Raw genomic sequence first — 24,606 nt, forward strand, 5'->3', positions numbered from 1 at the left:
TATTACAAGAACCACCTTTGTATTGATTGATACTTTGTACTGTAATTTTACTCTCAATTTCAGCTCCAATATTTAAAATTCTTTTCCTTGGGCTAAATTTGCATTGTTCTTGTTTCTCTAGGGCCTTCAGATGCCCTTAGGTTACTTATTTGAGATTATTCTCTTCTGATGTGGACATTCATAGTTATAAACTTGTCTCTTAGAAGTGGTTTCATTACCTCACATAAGTGATGGTAAGGTTTACTGACATTATTGTTTGATTCTAGAAATTGATCGATTTTTTTCCTCTGTGACCCATTGTTATTATTGTTACTGTATTGCTTAATCTGAAGTGTATTAATAATTTTTGTGGTTTATTTTTGTCATTGGTTTTTATTTTTATTGTTCCATGATAAAAATAACATGGGGTTATTTTGATCATTTTTATTTAAGCAAGATTTTGGGGCTGCTATGTATTCTATTTTGGAGAAAAGTTCTATGTGCTGCTGAGAAGAATGTATGTTCTGTTGTTATTGGGATGAATACAGATATCAGTTAAGTACATTTGTTCTAAGGTGTGGCTCAACTCTGCCATTTCTTTGTTGATATTTTATCTTGTGGATCTGTCTATTTCTGTGTGTGGTGTATTGAGGTCCTTATTACTATTGTATTGATGTTTGTCCAATGTTTTGTGTTCAGTAGTATTTGTTTTACAAAGTTGGAAGTAAAACTATTTGATACATTTACAATTGTTATCTCTTCCTGTTGAATTCTTCCCATTGTCTTTATATAGCCCCCCCCCCACACACACTTTTTTCTTGGTTTTCTGAGACAAGGTCTTGCTTTGTAGTTCAGGCTGGTCCTGAAAATAACCTCAAACTCAGGCAATCTTCCCGCCACTGACTCTTGAGTGTTGGGATTACAGAAGTGTGCCACCATCCCAGGCTTCTCTGTCTCTTCTGATCACCTTTGACTTGAAGTCTACTGGATAGCTACTCCTACTTCCTTTAAGCCTCCTTTTACATGAAAGATTGTTTTCCATATTGTGATATTTAATCTACATTTTCTTTAATATTAAACATGTTTCTTGTATGTATTATTCCATAGGTTTTTTATCTAGTCTTCCAATCTGTGTCTTTTAATTGGAGAATTCAGATCTCTTACATTGAGAGTTATTCCTGAAATGCATTGATTGATTCCTGTCATTGTGTTGTGTTTCTATTGTTGATTCCTTCATTTTCCCTTTTCCTTAACTCCTCATCCTGCTTGTTCTAGTCATTCCAGTATCTGCCCTGGTGTTGTCTTTATTGTCTCTGTCTAGGATATCCTTGAGTACTTTTGTAGCATTGGTTTTATAGTCATAAATTTCTTGAAGTGCTTTTTGCTGTGAAAGTTTCTTAATATTTCTCCAGTTTTTATTCCTTAATTCATTGGTACATTTTAGGTATACAATATGCTGTCATTCATTATTGGGAATTGTACCTTTACATCTTATATCTTGGTTCTTATTTTAAAGATAGTTTTGTGGAATATATTAATCTAAATTAAAAATTATTTTCTTTAAGCACTTGAAGAACTTCCCTCCATACTCTTCTTGCCTTTAAGTTTTGTGTTGAGAAATCTGCAAGAATTTTAACAGTTTTACATTTATAAGTGATTATTGCTTTTCTTTAGGAGCTTTTAAAATTCTTTCTTTATGCTTCACATCTAGGATTTTATATGATGTATTGTGGGGTAGGTATTTTCTGATCTTGGGCCTTCAGGTTTCTATATGTCTCACTTATCTGTATGTCAAATTCTTTTCCCATATTTGAAAATATTCTATGATATCTCCAAACATACTTTTATGCCATTTGTGCTATCTTTTCAACTCTTTTTAATTCCAAGTAATCTTAGTTTAGTCTTCTTTGTGCCATCTAGCAACTGTTGGATCCATTTTCCACAAACTCTGGTTTTTTTCAGGTATCCATGAGTAGCTGGCCACCTCATCTCATCTCATCTTATCTCCTAGTGCTGACACTCTCTTCTCACAAAGGAATTACCACAAAGGAATTATAAATGTTTAAAATGATGCAGATGCAATGGACACATGAACGAAAGCATCACATTGTGGCCATACATATGTACAATTATTGTGACAAAAATTTGAAAATAGCAAATATTTGAGCAGAAATACAGACAGCAAATAAGCATCTGAAATACTGCTTAGCCTCATTTGTCACTAGTTGTCACTAGGGAAATGCAATTTAAATTCACACTGACCATGAATATGCACTTCTAGAAAGGTTATAATTAAAAAGACTAAAAAAATCAGAAGGATGGTAGAATGTTGAACTAGACTTCTCTTCAAATATTGTTGATCATATTTAAAAGAAAAACTGCATTGGAGAACACTATGGCCACTTCTGAATCAGTCTGTGATAAATCTATATCATTCTTTACATTGAGCAGCATTTACCCAAGAGAAATGAAAACATATGTCTATGCATAGATTTGTACACAAACATCCACAGTAGTAACATTGGTAATGAGTAAAAACTGAAAAAAAAACTCAGTTCTCTCCAGAGTGCAATGGAAAAGCAAAGCACGAAACATCCAAACAATGGAAAACTGCTCAGCAATAAAAAGAAATGAACTACTGATACAAAGCCATGGGCAAATCTCAAAGCAATTGTGCTCAATGAAGATACAAAGAATTATGAAAGAGATATAAAAATGTGGCAGATGATAGATATGACATTAGTTTTGGTGATAAAATTTCTCATATATCTTTATATACATGTATATATTTGTATTCATGTGTGAATATATATGTATATATATATATACACTTTTTTTTTTTTGGTACTGGGGATCAAACTCAGGACCTTGCACTTACAGGGCAGGTGGCAGAACCACTGAGCTAAATCCCCAGCCCATATATATATACACACATGTAAGAGTAAATATCAGGTACATATCTATTGACAAGTCTTCCTATACATAAATACACATTTTGGTCATGTGATGAAGAATGCTCAGATGTGTGAATATATATATATATATATATATGATTTATCTATATATGTATTCAAAAATATAAAAATCTGAACACATTTAATATATAGTTACCATTTTACCATTTGCTAATTACAATTCAAAAAGCCTTTAAAAATAATAATAAAATTTCCAGGCGAGGCAACCCCAGCAACAAGTAGGAGACTCACCCCCACCATTCCACTACTCTTAGGGCAGAGGAGATGAGCCAATCCTAGTGCCTAGGAGGAGGCTCCCCGCCACCATTCCAACACTTGCTCCTAGGCCAGAGGAGGTGAGCCAACCCCAGTGCCCAGGAGGAGGCTAGTGGCTGCCATTCCAATGCCACACAGGTGCCAGCACCACGCTGACCATGGAAATGAGAAGACACATAAACAAGCTTCAAACACAGACTTCCAGATCACCTACAGCAACCCCAAAGGGAAACAAGATGGAGCAATCTGATACTCAAAAACCTGAACTCCCTGAACTGGCAACAAAAGAGAAACTGGAAAAAGAGAAATCAGAAATAATTTCACAGATAACAGCAAAGATTGTGCCCACAGCGCAAGACATGATTAATAAATCTAGAGAGGACACAGATAAAAAAATAGAGAATCTGAGGAACATGATGGAATCCCAACATAGGAAACAAATGGAATCCATAAAAGAGAGCAAACAGATTTCTAGGAGATGAAAAACTCCATTGAAAGCCTATGCAGCAGAATAAGCCAATGTGAGGATAGAATTTCAGATATAGAAGATAAGATTGTAATTAGTGACCAGGAAAAGAAAAATTGCTTCAAAATTGTAAGGGGACATGAGAAATCAATCCAGCAGCTGCTAGATGATGCAAAGAAGAATAACATAAGACTGGTTGGAGTCAATGAAGAAACAGGAGAGAGTGCAGATGACATAAAAAACTCTTCACAGAAGTGATGGCAGAAAACTTCCCAAGCAGGGGAAAAGAACTTGACATACAGATAAGTGAGGCATATAGGACTCCAATTAGCCTTGACAAAAAAAATCTACACATAGGCATATAATTTTTAGGATTCCAGAAACCCAACAGAAGGATAAAATTCTACAAGCAGTGAGAGAAAAGAAACAAGTCACATACAAAGGAAAGCCCATCAGAATCACAGCAGACTTCTCAAGGCAATCCCTCAAGGCAAGAAGAGCTTGGAGTGATGTATTTTAAGCCCTAAAGGGAAACAGCCTCCAATCCAGATTGATGTACCCTGCAAAACTATCTTTCAAAATTGATGGAGAAATAAGATACTTTCATGATAAAGAGCACGTTAGGAACTTCATGAATACCAAATCAACACTCAAAAAAACTTTTAGACAATATCCTAGGAAAAGACAATGAGGATCACGACCCCAGGACACCCAGCAGAATGAATTCATTGGGTTTGACAAATTAAATGCAAAGGGAGAGAATCCAACAAAAAGAAAAAGTCATGACAAGGCTTTTGAAACTTTTAACTTCATCTCCTTAAGGAGTGTATAATTCAATCTTATTATTGTACTGATTAGTATTTTTCTGATTCCGGTGTTGCACACTTTTCCTTGTACTCTACTGGCTATTTATCATCTTCTTGTGTCTACTTTTTAATTACAATTTTTAATAACAATTTTTAATTGGGTTGTCTATTAATGAGCTGTAAGAGCTCTTTATATATTCTGGTCACAGGTTATATGCATCGTTAATATGGTTTGCAAAACTAAATGTGGTTTCAATCATTCATAATTATTGCTATGATAGGGTTAAGGAAAAATAGAATTCAGCAACAGAACCAACATGAGTAAAAGAGTAAGGTACTTGAACACCCCCCCGCAAAAAAGGAGGTGGTTTTCCTTGGCCTATCCAGGAGAAAGAAGCAATCAAAGCCAAGTACTTCGTCTCTCAGGCTTGCTCCCTATGGATTTGCACTGCCCTGTAATCACATGAGACTGAAAAGTTTGATTAATAAGAAGCTTTGGATATGGAGGCCCAAGGGCCACAGAGGCTGCAAATAGTCTACCTGTGGCTGTGCCCCCACAGCCTCACCCTAGTCTGGAGGCAGCACCTCTGACTGGGCCCAGCAACCAGCATTTCCACACAGGAGCCAGGTGCTTCTCTACCTTTCAGTGTTCTCTGAGAACAGAGCTTCCATTTATCTCCATCACACCCAGCCAAGATCTGAATGTCCTTCTTCAGTGTTGGCATCCAGGTAATGTTAAGTCTGGTGCTTTACCTTTTGTCAACAGTGAGAAGTGTTTGTCTACAGTCTCTGTTGTGGGCTAGGAGATGAGACACGAGGAACACAAGCAGAGCTCAGTCAATTGTGTGGCGTCTGGATAATTATCATCTCCAGATATTTGCCTCTTTTCTGCAGCAATATCGGAGCAGTTTTCATTCTGCTTATGTCTAACTCTGACCTGGGGTCCAGGGATGTTTTCTACCCCAACAGTAATCTTCTGTTGCTCACCTTGAGGGATGTTCTGAAATTCTGTATCCAGAATTTGGCAACTGGCAAAGGTGTATGCCCAGCTCTTCATACTCTTTCCTTCCCTAATTATAGTGCACATCCTTAGCTGACACTTTTCCCTGGGATTATTCTACAAGAGAGCAGGTGGAGAGGACAGCAGATCCCAAGACTACACACTAGCCTGCATGTTATTCTGTGACATAATGAAAACTGAAAAGGCAGAAGAGAGGGAACAAATAAACTCATATCATTGCATTTAATCTTAGCCAGTGTTGACATTTTGCAAGTACAGAATCTTTCTTAAAATAACAAAAACCCACATATCCATAGACATAATATTTATGCTCCATTCCTTCATTTTGCAAAGTTAATTTTTCTTCAGATGTTACTCTAAGGTTTTACCCATTGCACAATATTACATGTGTGTATATGAATGTCCATAAATGTCCATGTGATGTACAAACATGTGTGTGTGAACTTATGTAATGTATGTTTATTTAATGTGATGTAACTAGATATTAGAATTTGGTAAGGTCAGGGGCGAGGGATTTAGCTCAGTGGTTCCACTGCTTGCCTCACAAGCACAAGATCATGAGTTCAATCCCCAGTACCAAACAAAAAAAAAGAATTTGGTGAGGTAATTAAAATTAATGAACCAGACCAAAAAAAATGAAGACCAAAAAGTAATTAAATATACTACTTTTGACAAACTAATGAGAAAATACCATGTTTAACATAACATTTCAGCAAGTTGGTCTGTCTCACACATGAAGTCTATAAAAACTCAACTAGACTGGTGAATAGTAGGCATTTGGAAAGATTTGGGGGGGGAGATAAAAGACAAGCATTGGATTTTATCAGGGCACTCTGCATGCAGGCATGGAAATACCACACTGAATGCCATGAAATTATAAAATTAGTATGCATTAATTTTTTTAAAAGGAGAAAGAAAACCAGAACATAGTTTCCAGGAAGAAAAACTCAATGTATTGAAATTGCAATGGAATAATCATTGCCAAGTTCATGGTGAGCAATGGTTCCTTTGGGAAGAAAAAAACATGATCGTCATATGACTGAGACTATGTATAAGTAAATATGTATTATTTTATATCTAATGCAAACATGACAGTCTACTTTATGACTGGTATATACCTTGGGCTTTAATGCCTTGAAGTGTTATTTTTTTGTATATGAAATATAAGAAATTAAGAATTAATATTGGTGGTGTCATGGGCAGAGATAGGAGGAGAATCCCTGCCACCTGGGGCCTGACTCTCCCAACCACTCAGAAGGTTGTGGAAGAATCAGATACAGGTCAAATGTGTAGATACAAGGTTTGTACTTTTATTCAGCAAGCATGCAAGAATACAGCTGCCTTCTCTCAGAGACAGACAGGGGTGCCTGAAACGGAGCCACTCTTGAACTGGGGCTTGAGGTATTGACTTTATAGTAGTCGGGGGCCTATCCTGTCTCTGCCTGAGGATGGTCCTACTTGATCGGTTGATTGGCTGATTACTAGGGAAGATGGGGAAGGGTCTTGGGGGGCTTTTCACACTTTAAGGTCAGGTTTCCTTTTTTTCCTTTTAACTTTTGCAAGTGAAGCTTTGGCGGGTACAGGGTAAAGAGGAAGTGTGACCTCCGGATGTCAGCTCTTCACAGGTGGTTAAGCCTGTTTAACCATCTGTCTAAACTCCTTCCAGGGGTCTCCCTCATCTTTCCCTACCTACAGGTCTCTATCCTTACAGTGGTATTTTAAAATCTATGTAAATTTTATCATTCCATAGATGCTTTATAAGACAAATTACTTTTTTTTACATTTATCTTATGTTTGCTGCCACAGGTAGATTATTTATTCTAGTTGCTTGCTAGACATTATCTTGTAGTACAAGTGAGGTTAACGTGGAGGTGATTGATTTGTCCATTCTTCTCACTTCCCTATATATCCAAGATTCCCAATGAGACTTTGAGTACATCAATCTTTCCCTCTGATGTGCAATTATCAGACTAAGGAGTTTTAACAAGGTGTTGTATTATTCTTTCATCATTCTACATTGTGTTCCACTCATCATTTTTCTTGCATTAGCAACCATGCCAAGCAGTCTGATCATATCTATGGCAGAAACAAATTATAACAGACATATTGAGCATCTCATACTTAATATTAAGTGCCTAAAGATTTGGTCTTCTTATTTCTCATTCTTGCAACATACTTGTAAGGTTTTGTAACATTTTCCCCATTGTATCAGTGAGAAGACAGACTTCTTACACAGCTCCAAACCATTTCTCATTTATAGAGCAAGCACTAGAGCAATTCTGTCTCAGTTGAAATATGGATTGAAGCTGAGATAGTTCATTTAGATTTATCATTGTTTGGTTTGGGTTTTCCTGATGATTTAAGGTTTGGAGAATTTTCAAGGGCAAAGGCAAATGTGTTTTTTCTATTTGATTCCTACTTGTTGCAATGTAGGAAAAGAGTAGATTTCCGCAAATAAAATTTGGTTAATAAGATAGCAGAGGACAGTAGAGGACAGAAAGAAAAGAAGGTAGAAAGGGAAAGTGAGCAGAAGATAGAGGGAAAGAGTAATATTTGCTTCACTTTAATATATAGCTGAAATAATTTTCTAAAGTAATAAATCTCATCTCTCTCCCATTACCTGTATTTTCCTATTAGTCTCCTCACAAATATGGAAGCAAAAAACCAAACAAGTACAGCAGAATTCCTACTTTTGGGTCTCTCAGAGGACCCTGAACTGCAGCCCCTTATCTTTGGACTGTTCCTGTCCATGTACCTGGTTACAGTGCTTGGGAACCTGGTCATCATCCTGGCCATAAGCACTGACTCCCACCTCCACACCCCCATGTACTTCTTCCTCTCCAACCTGTCCTTCACTGACATCTGTTTCAGCTCCACCACGGTCCCCAAGATGCTGGTGAATATCCTGAAACAGAGCAGAGCCATCAATTACAAAGGCTGCCTTACCCAGCTCTGCTTGGTCCTGGTTTTTGCTGGATTAGAAAACTTTCTGCTTGCAGCAATGGCCTATGACCGTTACATAGCCATCTGCCATCCACTTAGGTACACAGTCGTCATGAACTCCCGTCTATGTGTTCTGCTGACTCTGTTCTCATTGCTCACTAGCACTGTAGATGCCCTGCTGCACTGCCTGATGGTACTTCGCCTGTCATTCTGTGCAGACCTGGAAATCCCCCACTTCTTTTGTGAACTGGACCAGGTCATCAAGCTGTCCTGTTCTGACACCCTCCTCAACAACATCTTGGTATATGTAGTGACCAGCATATTGGGTGGTGTCCCTCTCCTTGGGATTATTTTCTCCTACTTTAAAATTGCCTCTTCTGTTGTAAGAATGCCCTCAACTGAGGGAAAGTACAAAGCATTTTCTACCTGTGGGTCTCATCTTTCTGTTGTTTCCCTGTTCTATGGGACAGCTTTTGGAGTGTACATCAGCTCTGCAGTGACTGACTCATCCAGGAAGACTGCAATTGCCTCAGTGATGTATACAGTGGTCCCTCCAATGATGAACCCCTTTATTTACAGTCTGAGGAGCAGAGACATGAAGGAAGCCTTGAAGAAACTGATCAGCACATCTCACATTTTGTAACTGTCCCATCTGCTTTGGACTTAGACTTCTAGAAAGAATCAAGGAACAGGTAGACCCTTCTACCACTAAATGCTTAAGAGAAGGGTGTTTCAGCATAGATTAGAAAGCTGAATTGGTGTTCTATAGCATAGATTCACAAAAATTTGTTACATTTCTGAGCTTTATTTCCTGGTAAGTTTGCACAGAAGTAGAACCTGAGCAAATAATTCTACTTGTAGTGGCTGGGAAGGGGGTTGCTTCCCAGGAGAATGTTAGTAACAGCAGGATTTCAGGACAAAGCAAGGAGCTAAGTAAGTATTCCATTATAGTTAGAGAACCAGGCTTCATCCATGGATAGTGCCATATATATAGTTTCCCTGAATTATTCTTATCTGAAGGCCTGCTTTATAGCCCCCTGTAATATCCTCAGCATTGTTACCTGGGCTATGACATGGATTTCCAGACAGAGTTTTATTCAGCTGAGGTAATTTGCCAGAGAACAGAGAATCTACTCATTATCATCACTAAATGCTGGCATTACTGAGGCTGGGCTCAGTGGTTAATAAAATTGTTGTCTGTACAGCAATAATATTACCAACTACACTTGGCTTCCCATCAATGAAATTGTTCTAAATTTCCTATTCTAGAATTTAACGTGATTATGAAATGTTTGAATTCCACCCATTAGTATGGCTGTGTCCCAGATATTACCAAAGTGATTCCAATCCAATTTGCTCAACTGGAATGATCGTCTTCAATAAACTGAGTGAAGGAGGGGTCCATCCGGGCAGAGCATACTGTGTTCATCATGTCTGAGTGAGCTTTACCCTGTGCTATGTCTCCTCATGGCCAACAGATAAAGCCAGGATCAATTGCAGTTGTCTTATTCTGATGTGACACTGAGAGATAGAAAGGTGACTAGGCTTTTCTTGGGTCTCATTTTAATGGAGTTATTCAGAAGCCTTACTTTGACATATTGTAGGCCAAAATTGGGACCTCTGCCCATCTGAAATCTAACATGGGGTTATCATGAGCAGAGAAGACTAAACACCTCAGTGGTTCACAGCCTTTGCTATGTTATTTGAATCTGCAGGACACCTTGTGGCAAGGTTCTTTGGTCCAGTTCCATTGTTCCCGTCCTGAGAGATTGGGCTTCACTTCAGCACATGGAGTGGGCCATGAATGTGGCTTTCTAACATGACCTTATGTGATGCTAACATGAGCAGCCTGAGGATGATCCTTTCAATGCTACTGATGTAGTGTCCAATTTTGGCATGTCTCTTAGCAGAATTCCTGGAAAATAGAAAATACTCAATAAAATTTGGTATGATCATATTCCACATCGAGCCCATTTCTTATTTTATTGCATATGAAGAAAGCCTGAAACAAGAAGAAATATGTTAACATGGAGAAACCCCAAGTTCTCAAATGCCTGCATCAGATATTTCTTATATATTTTTCATCTGTCAAAAGTTATGTGAAATAACTTTAAATATCTGTATGACTCGCTCTCTGTTTGAGAAAAATAAACACCACACATTGAAGCTACCATGTTTTGAACATGTTTTTTTTTTTGGTCCATATGTGTGTGTTGTGGAAGACAGATTGATTCTTTTACTTCCAACTAACTACAATTATGAACAAGTATACCTCACAGACAATCAGGCTTTCAACATTGTTATTGTTGGTATAGTTTTGCAAAACATAATTATATTCATCTTGGAGAATTGCTACATATACACATCAAATCATGTTTATTATCTTTTTAGTTTATTAGTACATATGTATAGTATGTAATGCTTATATTCATTTTCAAAAATGGGTACATGTGCATAATACACCTTATTTCCTTGTTTTATCATTTCTCCCATCCCTCCCTCCCCCTTGACCCCCTTCTTTTTCTGTATGTTTTCATATTGAATCTTGATCATGTTACTTCCCTTGGCCTCCTGATACTCTCTTTTCCTCCTTTCCTCAGATCCTCTTCGTGTGTTCATAGATTCTACATCTCATTTTACTACTACCTTTTAATAAGTATTTACATATTGAAGGAGATATGGATGATCATTTCATGGATATATGTGTTTATTAGATAAATCTTTAATTTATATTTATAATCCTTCTATGTATTTATAAATTTTATAGGTCTTGTTTTGTGGAAAGGTCTGCAATAGGACTAGGAATGTGGCTCAGTGGTAAAGCTTTTGCTTAAAGTGCAAGATCGTGGGTTTCGTTAGAGTAGTGCATTAATGAAATGATGATGATGATAGTAATAATAATAATGATGACAATAATAGTCTGTAATGAATCATCATACCAAGACTGTGAATGGTTAAATTTTCCATGGAATTCTGTAATATTTTACAACACACTGGTGCTTTCCTTTACTATATGTTCAGAATCTTGCAGTTCTCTATGGTTTTATAAGACAGAATTAACTATGTGTACTGTTGAATATTGGCAAAGATAAAAGGTACAATCAATACCCCTGAACAACTCCTCAGTCCTCATCTTTAGTAAATAATTGCCTGATTTCTGCTACTGGATGTAAATACGATGTGTATCCCAGGCTTTTTAATGGTTTTGTATGTTACCTGCTGCAACGTTGGCAAATTTAAAATGCAAAGGTGTGACATTCTGGTATATTTGCAGAGTTATATGCATTTTGTATGGAATCTCATATTGAATTACTTATGCCCAAATTCTTCTGCTCAAAATTATATTTGTGATACTCCCATAGTTTATTCCATTTAGTAAATGTGTATTCCCATTATTCTGTCCATTTCTACTGTGTGAGTATGCACAATTTATTTGTTTGTTAGGGTAGTGAGTTGTCTACAGCTAGGATTGTATTTTTATTTTTAAATTTTTTGAATTTTCTGAGAAATGATGTCACTGTGTATCCTAAGCTGGCCTCAAATTGCTGATCCTCCTGCTTCAGACTTCCATGAACTGGGATTACAGATGCCCGCCACCATGCCTGGCTAGAGCTAGAATATTTGCTCAGTAGCACTGCAAGGGGCATTCTCATCCAGGCTGTTGAGTGCACAATTTTGCACCTTTAGGAGTCCAATATTTATATCTTAGGGAATAGGTATGGGCATATTTATTGAATACCACCATACAATGCTCCAAAGCAGTTGCATCAACTTAAGCTCTCATTATCTTTCATACATATTACAATATCTGCTTTTTTCCTCTTGACTATGATGATTAGTATAAAATAGTGCCATACAGTTTTTCTTTTCTTTTAATTTTTAAAACCAGTGCTTTAGTGATCATCTCTACCTCAGAATGAGCTGGGATTTCAAACAAAGGAGGATCCCTCCCACTGTCTAGATGTCAGAGCCTGCATCCAAAACTGATATCCCTGGAAGCAAAAGGAGATGTGGCAGGAAAAGAATGTTGTGCACCTATACTCAGGTTCAGGAAATCAGTCACCAAAAGTTCTGCCCTTCTGTGATCTATACCTGAAGGCTCTTAGCTGCCTTGGAAGATAAATGAGAATGCACCTCTGGCTAATGAGGAGCTGTGCTAATTGAGTTCTCAAGGCCACAGAAACTGAAAATAGTCAACCTGTGACCACCTTATCAGCAACATGGCTCAGGTCAGGAAACACACACTTGAATCTGCTTCCAGAGATGAGAACTCACACCCAGGAGCTCACTGCCTATTGGTCCATCTGCCCTTCCTGATGATATATTTTCCGCCATCATCTGTCAATATCCAGTGAAGACATTCAGAATTCCTAGCTGATATCTTCCAGGTATTCTTTTTGTTTTTTTGGGGTTTTTTTAGTCTTGAGTTCTTTTATTGGTACATTTTAGGTATACAATACATTTACATTTATCATTGGGTGTTTGTACCTGTACATGATGTATCTTGGTTCTTATTTTTCCCCATTACCTGTGCCCCATTCACCCCCTCCACCCTTCCCTATTTACATAGACATCATTTCCATTTATTTTTCTCAAATTTTTCCTTTCCCTTCTTTCCTTTCCCCTTTCCCTCCCTTCACCCCTACCTCTTTGAACTTTTTTCCTATTTAAAATTATCAATTATTCATTTTAATCATTTTAACCCTTATTTACACTTTTAGTTTCTCACACTAGAGAAACTATTTGCTATTTACATGTGTGTCCTATTTATTTCACTTAAGAGTGTGACCTCGATATGCTTCCATTTAGCTATAAATGACTCTAATTTCTCATTCTTTATGGCTGAGTAGTACTCCATTTTATTAAAAAAAAACACATCTTCTTTATCCAGTTTCCAGTTGATGGGCACTTGGGCTGCTTCCAAGCTTTAACTATTACAAACTGCTGCTATAAACATGGGTAGACATATATCGCTGTGGTATAATTCTTTTAATTCTTTTGGGAAGATACTCAGGAGGGGAATAGCTGGGCCAAATGGGACCTCTAGTCCTAGTTTTTTGAGTTGTCTCCATACTGATTTCCACAGTGCTTGCACCAGCCTGCACTCCCACCAACATTGGATAAAGTTTCCTTTCTCCCCACACCCCTGCCAGCATTTGTTATTGGTTGACTTTTTGATAGCAGCCATTCTTTCTGGGATGAGGTGGAATCTCAGTGTTGTTTTCATCTGGATCTCTTGAATGACCAGAGATGTTGAACATTTTTCATATGTTTATTTGCTGCTTTTGCTTCTTTGTGTGAGAAATGTCTGTTCATTTCAGATGCCCATTTTTGAATTGGGTCTTTGAATTTGAGTGAGTCTGATTTTTTTCAGTTCTTTATGTATTATAGATAGTAGTCCTTTGTCTGAGGTACAGCTTCTAAAATTTTTTTCCCACATTGTAGGTTGTCTGTTAGCTCTGTTGGTGGTTTCTTTTGCAGTGCAAAAGCTCCAGGTATTCTGATGTTCTCCCATAAATGCTGAAAGAAATTGAAGTTCTTCCCTACATCCTTCCATTTATTTTCCTTCCTTTTTTCTCCCTCACTCTCTCCATCCCTCTCTCCTTTGTTCCTTCCTTCCTTCCTCATTTTTCACCAGCTCTTTCTTATTTTCTTCCCTCTTTAACTCCTCTATTTCTGAAGAAGATGAACTTCAACCAAATCTTAACTGAAATGTACTTAAGTCTCTAAGAAAACACAAAAGAAAATGTGTAGAATCTTACATTAGGTGAAGATTTTTCAATCACAACATAAAAAGTTGCTTCATAAAAAACAAATTATACATTTTGACTTCATCAAAAAATAAACCTTCCATTATCAAACAATATTTTAAGAGCACAAAAGACATTCCACAGATTTGGACAAAATAATTGTACATTTTATATCTGTAAATACATTTGTTGGAAGGCTGGTATTCAGAATATATATAGGATTCAAAACTTAGAAAATACAATAAAAACTGGCAAATATTGTAAAATATACAATGCATGTTTGTAACTTTATTCACCATGCCATGCAAAAGAATCAAGAACTTGTTCTTTCTATGTTATTCTAACATTGTACCCACTGACCGATGTTTCCCAACCCTCCTCCCTCATAGCTAAAAAGAGCGTCCTGGAATTCTCTTACTACAAGAGAATATAAATGTTTAAGATAATGGCAATACTAATTTCCCTGATTCTATAAATATAAACATATATATGAAACAAAACATCACATTGTACCCTGTAAATGTGTACAATCATCATGCATCTACATTTTACAAAAGAGCAAATATTTCCCCAGACTGATAAACTATACAGAGAGCAGACTAACACATGAACAGAAGCTCAATCTTTTTGGCCATTAGGGAAATGCAAACTTAACTCAATACCCCACTATCATGAATAGACAGATCACCTAGGCAAAAAAATCAACAAAGAAATACTAGAACTAAACTGAACTCTTGAAGAAATAGACTTAACAGATATTTACAGCCTATTCCATCCCCTAAAACCAGAATATGCATTCTGCTCAGGTGTGCATGGGTTGTTCTCCAAAATAGATCATATAGTAACTCATAAACCATGTTCAAGTACATGCAAGGGAATTGAATGTATCCCCTGTACATTATCAGATCATAGTGCAATGAAATTGGAGATCAATAGCAAAAGAAACTGCAAGAAATTCATAAAGATATGGAAAGTGAATAAAACTCTCCTGAATAACCAATGGGTAACAGAAGAAATTAAAGAAGAAATTAGAGAATTTCTACAACTAAGCAACCATGTCAACACAATACATCTAAATATATGGGACACAAGGAAAGCAATCTTATAAGGGAAATTCACAGCAGTGAATAACCATATTGAGAAAACAGAGCAAGCTCAAGTAAACAACCTAGTTCTGAACTTCAGGCCTCTAGAAAAGAAAGAGTAAGACAAACCCAGAGTTTCTAGAAAGGAGAAAATTATAAAGATCAGAGCAGAAATCAATACAACGGAGAATAAGAGAAAAATACAACAAATCACTGAATCAAAGAGTTGGTTCTTCAAAAATATAGACAAAATTGATAAACCCTTAGCCAACCTTCTCAAAAGAAGAAAAAAAAAGCCCAAAGCCATGCAATCAGGAATGAAAAGGGTGAAATTACAACAGACCCAGCAGAAATCCAGAGGATCATCAATACTTACTTTGAGAATCTTTACTTGAATAAGATGGAAAACACAGAAGAATTAGACAGATTTCACTGCTGAATTCTACACGACATTTAGAGAAGAGCTAATTCCACTAAGGTTTAAACTCTTCAATGAAATTAAAAGGCAAACCTTACTCCCAAATTCATTCCTGGAAGCAAGCATCATCTTGATCCTCAAAGCAGAGAAAGACCCAACCAAAAAAGAGTACTACTGACCAATCTCACTAATGAACATAGATGCAAAAATCCTCAAAAAGATACTGACAAACAGAATGTAGAAGATCATCAAGAAGATCATACACCCTGACCAAGTTGGATTTATCCCAAGGATTCAAGGATGGTTCAACATAGGCAAATCAATAAATGTAATGCACTCTATTCACAGAGCCAAAACCAAAAACCATATGATCATCTCAATAGATGCAGAAGAAGTCTCCTGGAATATTCAACACCCATTCATGATAACAATACAGAAAATTGGAATAGACACTCTTTATCTCGATCTGATAAAGCCATCTATGAAAAACCAATAGCTAACATCGTACTGAGTGGTCAAAAACTGAAAGCTTGAATGCTAAAATCAGGAACAAGACAAGGATGTCCACTATCACCATTCCTGTTCAACATAGTTTTGGAAACATTAGCCACAGCAATTAGACAAGAGAAAAAAATGAAAAGAATAAACTGAAAATGAATGAGTTAAATTGTTATTATTTGCAGATGACAATACTCTATTTAGAAGACCACAAGAACTCCACCAAAATTCTTTTAGACTTAATAATCAAATACAGTATATTAGGTGGTTATAAGGTCAAGACTGAAAAATCAATGGCCTTCCTTTACAAGAAGAACAGACTCATTGAGAGAGGAACTGGAATAACAACTCCTTTCACAATAGCAGCCAAAAAAACGAGAAATATCTAGGCATCAACCTAATGAAGGAAGTAAAAGACCTCTACTCTGAAAAGTACAGCACTCTGAAAGAGATCAAAGAGGACATCAGAAAACGGAAAAACATCCTTTGAACTTTGATAGGAAGATCCAACAGAGTGAAAATGGTCATAATTCCAAAACTGCTATACAGATTCAATTCATTCCTGATTGAAATTTCAACAGCTTATTTTTACAAAACTAGAGAAAATAATCCAAAAATTCATTTGGAACAAGAAGAAACCCAGACTAGCAGAAGCAATTCTAGGCAACAAAGACAAGGTAGGGAGTATCATCATCCCCAACTTGGAACTATACTCCAAAGCCACTGTGATAAAAACAGCATGGCACTGGCAAAGAAACAGACCCTAACATCAATGGAACAGATTAGAAGATGCAGAAATAACTTCAAACACACTCAGCCACCTCATCTTTGAAAAGGGAGCCAAACACCATAACTGGAGGAAAGATAGCCTTCTTTAATAAATGGTGCTGGGAAAACTGGGCTTTAACTTGCCAATGATTAAAACTAGACCCATGTATCTCACCATGCACTAAATTAAAATCAAAATGAATCAAAGGGATAAATATTAAAACAGAAACACCTACTAGAAGAGCGGTTAGGTAGAGCTGTTGAAGACATTGGCATAGGAAAAGACTTTATGAACAAAACCTCCGTTGCCTGGGAACTAACACAAAGAATCAACAACTGGGAACTCATCTTATTAAAAGCTACTGCATGTCAAGAAAGGCCACCATCATAGTGAAGAAACAACCCAAAATGTGGGAAAAAAATTTTATCCGCTGATCCTCAGACAAAAGCCTACTATCTAAAATATAAAGAATTTAAAAAAATATCCCCCATTTTAAAGACCAAATCAAAAAATGAGCACCTGAAATGAACAGACATTTCTAAAACAAAGAAGTAGAAGAAGCAAATAAACATGAAAAAATGCTCAACATCATTGGTCATTTGAGAGATCCAAATGAAAACAATGCAGAAATTTTACCTCACTCCAGAAAGGACGACTGCTATCAAGAAATCAACCAATAAAAATGCTAGTGGGGATATAGGGAAAAAGAAATCCCTCTCCAATGCTGTAGGGAGCAGAGACTGGTGCAACCACTGTACAAATCAGTGTGGAGATGCCTCAAATAAGTAGGATTAGAGTTCTCATTTGACCCAGGTATTTCCACCCTGGGTATCTTCCCAAGAATTAAAAGAATCACACCACAGCCACATATGCACATCCATGTATATAGCCACACAGTTTGCAATAGCTAAATCTTGGAAACAGCCCAAATGCCCATCAACTAGTGAATGGATAAAGATGTGTTTTTAAAAGTAAATGGAGTACTACTCTTCCATATAGAATGATAAATTAGAGACATTGATAGATAAATGGATGCACCTTGAGATGATACTCTAAGTGAAATAGGAAACACGTGCAAATTTCAAATGGTTTCTCTGGTGTGAGAAATTAAAGTGTAAATGAGTAGTGAAATGTATAATAGATAATGTTAAATAGGAAGAACTCGCAAGCCAAGGACCTGAGTTCGATCCCTCGTAGCAAAAATACACAAATAAATAAATAAATAAATAAATAAATAAATAAATAAATAAATGTATGTTAAATAAGAAGAAAAGGTCCAAAAGGGAAAGCAAAGTAGGGAGGGGCGTGGGAGAAAGGAAATGAAGGAAAGAAACAATGAGTAAAGTAGAAAAAATGTAAACAATGCTTTTTTAAATCGAGTGGGGTAGAGGTATTGAAGGGAGGGGAGGGGAATGGGGAAAAAATAAAAATAAAGATCTATCAGGTACATGTACAAATTCCCAATGATGAATGTAATCATAATGAATACCTAAAATGTGCCAACAAACTCAATGAAGAAAAAAATGCATACTAAGGCTTAATGAATATTAATATGCATTTTAAAGGCTATAATTAAAAAGACTAATACAACCAAAAAGCTACAAAAATGCTTAGGAGCTTAGAATTCTCATACACTTCTGGAAAATATTTATTTATTTATTTATTCATTTATTTTGTATATATTTTTATTGGTACATTTTAGGTGCACAATATAATGATGTTCATCACCGGAGATATGCACTTTACATACTCTCTTGGTTCTTATTTTTCCCCCTTCCCCTGCCCTCCCTTCAACCCCTCTATCCTTCCCTATTTACAAAGACTTTGTTTCCATTTTTTCATTTTCTCATATTAATTCCATTCCCTTCTTTCCTTTCTCCTATCCCTCCCACTTCCCCCTCCCCTTTGCCCCTTTTCTTCGTATTTCACATTATCTATTATACATTTTAGTCCTCATTTATATTTTCAGTTTCTCACACCAGAGAAACTATTTGGTATTTACACATGTGTGCCCTGTTTATTTCACTTGAGTATCACCTCAGTGTGCATCCATTTAGCAATAAATGTCTCTAATTTATCGTTTTTGATGGCTGAGTAGTACTCCATTTTATAAAAAATCAATCACCTCCATGTTAACCTCTCTTGTACATACAAAGTAATGTCTAGCAATCAACTAGAATAAATAACCTACCTGTGGCAGCAAACATAAGATAAATGTAAAAAAAAGTAATTTGTCTTATAAAGCATCTATGGAATGATAAAATTTACATAGATTTTAAAATACCACTGTAAGGATAGAGACCTGTAGGTAGGGAAAGATGAGGGAGACCCCGGAAGGAGTTTAGACAGATGGTTAAACAGGCTTAACCACCTGTGAAGAGCTGACATCCGGAGGTCACACTTCCTCTTTACCCTGTACCCGCCAAAGCTTCGCTTGCAAAAGTTAAAAGGAAAAAAAGGAAACCTGACCTTAAAGTGTGAAAAGCCCCCCAAGACCCTTCCCCATCTTCCCTATAAATCAGCCAAATGACCGATCAAGTACGAGCATCCTCAGGCAGAGACAGGATAGGCCCCCGACTACTATAAAGTCAATACCTCAAGCCCCAGTTCAAGAGTGGCTCCGTTTCAGGCACCCCTGTCTGTCTCTGAGAGAAGGCAGCTGTATTCTTGCATGCTTGCTGAATAAAAGTACAAACTTTGCTTCTACACGTTTGACCTGTATCTGATTCTTCCACAACCTTCTGAGTGGTTGGGAGAGTCAGGCCCCAGATGGCAGGGACTCTTCTCCCATCTCCCCCCACAACACCGCCGATATTAATTCTTAATTTCTTATATTTCAAATACAAAAAATAACACTTCAAAGCCATTAAAGACCAAGGTATATACCAGTAATGAGCCAAAATGAACAAGTGGAAGGAAGAAGGTGACATGCAGTTGACCTCCAGGTGAGGGAATCAACCAAAGCCAAGTTCTTCATCTCTCATGCTTGCTCCCTACAGACTTGCACTGCCCTGTAATCATGTGAGACTACACATGTTGATTAATAAGAAGCTTTGGATATTGAAGCCCAAGGGCCACAGAGAATGCAAATAGTCTACCTGTGGCTGTGCCCCCACAGCCTCGTGCAGGACCAGAGGCAGCACCCCTGATCTGGCTCACTGACCAGCATTTCTACTCAGGAGCCAGGTGCTTCTGTATCTTTCCATGTTCTCCAAGAACAGAGCACCCATTTATCTCCATCACACCCAGCCAAGATCTGAATGTCCTTCCTTAGTGTTGGCATCCAGGTAATGTTAAGTCTGGTGCTTTACCTTTTATTGATAGTGACAAGTGTCTGTCTATGAATCCCTGTTGTGGGCTAGGAGATGAGGCATGAGGAACATGAGCAGAGCTCGGTCAATTGTGTGGCATCTGCATAATTATCTTCAGATGGTTTCCTCTTTTATGCAGCAATATTGGAGCAGTTTTCATTCTGTTTATGTCTAACTCTAATCTTCAGTTACTCACCTTGAAGGATATTCTCTAATTCTTTGTCCTATATTTGGTAAGTTGCAAAGGTATATGGATAGCTCTTTTTACTGTTCCCTTTCCTGCCTCATTATAAAACACGTCCTTAGCTGACACTTTTACTCATTTATGAATATTTCACAAGACAGTAGGTGAAGAGGAAAGCAGATCCCAATGCATATTAGCTTGCATGTTAGTCTACAAAATACTGAGAATTTAAAAGACAGAACAGCACAGAAAAAAACCCATAACAAATAAATGCATATCCTTGCATCTAGTAGTAGCCAGGGTTGATATTTTGTGAGCAGAGTCCTTTTTTTAAACCACAAAAAACATGCATAAACTTAGCAGTTATGCTCCACTGCATCTTCCTTCTTTATGCAAAAATATTTAACTTAATCCTCCATCATATATCCTTTTATTTTTTACAGATTGCACAATGTTAATAACAATATGAATATGTCCATAAATATGTATGATGTACATATATGTGTGTGTACATATGGAATGTATTGATATATAATGTGATGTAGTAAGGCACTAGTATAAGATAAATTCATTAAAGTTAATCATACAAAAGAGTGCCAAAACTAAAAGCTGATTAAATATACTGTTTTTGACCAATCAATGAAAAAAAGCCCTGTATAATAAATAATGTTTTGATATTTAAAAAAAGAAGGTGATTTGCCTTACATGTGAAAACTTTAAAACAAGTTCACCTGAAAGTAGACTAATGAGTAGTAGTTACTGGGAAGAATTTGGAAGGGAAGGGTAATAGAATAGTGCATAACTTTGATCAGTACATTCTGTATGCAAGTATGAAAATGTCACACTAAACCCAAGTAATATATGCAACTATTACACATTCAATTTTTAAAAAGGAAAAAAGAATATGATTTATAGATAGAATCACAGTATTGAAACTATAGAGGGATCATCAATATCAATTTCAGTGTGGTTAGTGGTTGCATGGGGAAGGGCAAACATGATTCTCATGTGATTAAATAATATATAAGTGTAAATATGCATTCTCTAATTTAACAATATATAATGTAAACATGGTGATATAATGTCAATTAATGGAGCATGGTACACATTCAGGTCTCTATTGCTTTTGATATCTTTTTTTGAATACTTGAAATATTTTATAATATTTAATAATTTAACATTTGTGATATTTCAAAGCATTTATATATTAACATGTTCTAAATGTCCTCCTATGCAATTAATTTTTGTTTCATATTTTTAATGTTTTTGTGGCTACATCTAGATCTGCTTTCTTTTCTTTTTTTTTATTCAGTACTGGCGATCAAACTCAAGACCTTGTGTTTGCCAGGCAGGCATGGCTCCAGTGAACTACATCCTCAACATTTAGGACTGCTTTATTTATTCTAAATGCTAGACAATTTATTGAATACACATAGAAATGTGAATGGATATCATTGATGTTCATTGACTTGTGCACTTTTCTTGCTTCTTTATATATGCAAGATTCTCAGTTGGAGTTTCAGTACACTGATTCTTTCCTCCAATGTGTGGTCATCAAAAAAAAGGTTTATCTTAAATAGTGTTCTCTGCACCTTCTCTTTTTACATTTTCTCCTTAATATCACTTCCTTCTGTTAGCAATTTTAGCAGACAGTTCATTTGTATCCATGACAGAAACAGATCACAGTAGAAGTTTTCATTCTCATCTCTGCAACATATCCATAACATTTTTCAATGGTTTTCCCATTATACAAGTGAGGACACTGTGCCTTCTCATACAATTTAAAAATTTTCTCATTTACAAAGCAAGCACTAGAGCACATCTTTCTCAGTAAAAATATTGATTTTATCAGTTATTGTCGATTTAGATTTAGTACAGTTTGCTTTTAGTTTTTTTGCTAATTTAAGACCTTGTGGCAGATACTCAAGAGAAAAGCCACATATATATTGTTTCATATTTGATTCCTATCAGTTGGTACAAGGTTTTCAGCAACTAAAATTTGTATAATCAGGAGAATACAGGGGATGGTAAAAAAGGTGATAAATGAGAGATAAGAAGAAGGTGAAAAGATTAGCAATTTTACTTCACTTAATAATGTATCTTTCTAAAAGGAGCAATGTGATCTTTGTTTCATGTCCTGTGTTTTCCAATCAGCCTCTTCCAAAATATGGAATCAGAAAACCACACAAGGTTAGCAGAATTCCTACTTCTGGGTCTCTCAGAGGATCCAGAGCTTCAACCCCTTCTCTTTGGAGTGTTTCTGTCCATGTACCTGGTCACAGTGTTTGGGAACCTGCTCATCATCCTTGCCATCAGCTCTGACTCCCACCTACACACCCCCATGTACTTCTTCATCTCCAGCCTGTCCTTCACTGACATTTGTTTCAGTTCCACCACAGTCCCAAAGATGATTATGGACATCCAGATACAGCATAAAACTGTAAGTTACAAAGGCTGCATTATCCAGATTTGCTTTGTCCTGACTTTTGGTGGGCTGGAAAACTTTCTACTTGCAATGATGGCCTATGACCGTTATGTGGCCATCTGCAATTTCCTTAGGTACACAGTCATCATGAATCCCCATCTCTGTATCCTACTGATTGTATTGTCTTTGTCAGTCAGCATTGTGGACGCACTGCTTCACACTCTGATGGCACTGCAGCTGTCCTTCTGCACAGACCTGACAATCCCACACTTCTTTTGTGAACTTGCCCAGGTCATCAAACTTGCTTGTTCTGACACCTTTATCTATAACATCTTGGTATATATGGTGGCTGGCATATTGGGTGTTGTTTCTCTTATTGGGATTATTTTCTCTTATGTTAACATTTTCTCATCCATCCTGAAAATGCCTTCATCTACGGCAAAGTATAAAGCATTTTCTACCTGTGAATCACATCTCTCAGTTGTCTCCTTATTCTATGGGACAGGTTTTGGGGTGTATGCTAGCTCTGAATTGACTGGGTCATCTAGTAGTTCTGCAGTAGCTTCATTGATGTACTCTATGGTCCCTCCACTGATGAATCCATTTCTCTACAGCCTGAGGAACAGAGACGTGAAAGAAGCCTTGAAGAAACTCATCAGACCATCTCCTTCTTTGAGACTGTCTCATATGCTTTGAACTTGAGCTTCCAGAATGAATGAAATTACAGGAGCTTTGAGTGAGCCAACATAATAGACACTTCCACAACCAAATCCACAGGCTTCAAAGTTTAGATGCCATAATGGTAAAGGATGTTTAAACTTATATTTGAAAACTGACTATAGTGTTCTGTGACACTGTAACTTGTGAAAATTCATGTGAAAATTCTGAGCTTGATTTCCTGATCATTTTGCTTTGAAGCAAGAACATGAGCAAATGATTCTTTCTGTACCAATGAGGGGGTGCTTCTCAGGAGAATGTTAGTGACACAAAGGCAATACATCAAAGGTGGGAGCTAAATAATAGTTTCACTATGAGTAAAGAACCAGCCTCAAACTATTGATAGTACCATGTGTATGGTTCTCCAGAATTCTTCTTACCCGAAGACCTATTTTAATTCCTCCTCTGATAATGTAGGTTTGCCACTTGGTTCACAACAATGTATTGTCCTGACATGCTTTTATTCTGTTTGGGGAAAACCTGAAACAAGAAGCATATGTTAACACAGGGACACCACAAGTTATCAAATACCTGCACCAGATATCTCTTCTGTTCTCTTAATCTATCAGAAGCTATGTGACAATTTGATGCTGAAAGAAAATACTTTAAATATCTGTGTGGTTTGCTTTTTATGAAAAATAAACAACAAAAGTTTAAGTTACCATGTTAGGAACATGTGTTTCTTTGTCTGTGTGTGTGTGTGCATACATGTGTGTGCACATGTTGTGGAAGAGGGGTTGATTCTTTTTCTTCCATTGAACTGCAATCATGAACCAATATGTCATGCAGTAAATAAAGGTTTAAAAAATGTTTTTGGTATATTCTTAGTGTACATAATACTTGTCTTCAACTCCTACATATACATATCAAATCTTGACAATTTTTACCTCTCCTCATTTTTTCTTTCTCCTCCTTTCCTCAGATAACCTTCCTATCTCCACAAATCCTGCATACCCTTTTCCTAGCATCTCTTATACAAATAATTATATATAGCAAAATATATA

The 24,606-nt window shown here is 36.7% G+C and overlaps 2 protein-coding genes across 2 annotated transcripts; both read left to right on the forward strand.

Moving 5' to 3' along the window:
• The first annotated feature begins 8,048 nt into the window (after positions 1-8,048).
• LOC101706891 (olfactory receptor 7G2-like) lies at positions 8,049-9,088 on the forward strand. Its single transcript, XM_087204036.1, has one exon. The coding sequence runs from the start codon at positions 8,153-8,155 to the stop codon at positions 9,086-9,088; it is 936 nt and encodes a 311-aa protein (XP_087060162.1). The 5' UTR covers positions 8,049-8,152.
• A 13,539-nt stretch (positions 9,089-22,627) lies between these two features.
• Positions 22,628-24,237, forward strand: LOC101707501 (olfactory receptor 7G3). The gene is made up of 2 exons (XM_004874701.2): positions 22,628-23,541; positions 24,213-24,237. Exons 1-2 carry the CDS (start codon positions 22,628-22,630, stop codon positions 24,235-24,237), a joined length of 939 nt encoding a protein of 312 aa, XP_004874758.2.
• The last annotated feature ends 369 nt before the right edge of the window (positions 24,238-24,606 follow it).

The sequence above is a fragment of the Heterocephalus glaber genome, unplaced genomic scaffold, assembly GCF_053883595.1.
Source record: "Heterocephalus glaber isolate CG9 unplaced genomic scaffold, H.glaber_assembly_v1.0 deba00001845, whole genome shotgun sequence".
In the NCBI taxonomy this organism is placed as follows: Eukaryota; Metazoa; Chordata; class Mammalia; order Rodentia; family Bathyergidae; genus Heterocephalus; species Heterocephalus glaber.

What these genes read in the sequence shown, in the direction of transcription:
- LOC101706891 (XM_087204036.1), top strand. Translation starts at nt 8,153, where the DNA reads ATGGAAGCAAAAAACCAAACAAGTACAGCAGAATTCCTACTTTTGGGT.
- LOC101707501 (XM_004874701.2), top strand. Translation starts at nt 22,628, where the DNA reads ATGGAATCAGAAAACCACACAAGGTTAGCAGAATTCCTACTTCTGGGT. An exon ending in GAAGCCTTGAAGAAACTCAT is followed by an intron (nt 23,542 to 24,212) that starts CAGACCATCTCC and finishes AAATACTTTAAA; the next exon opens with TATCTGTGTGGTTTGCTTTT.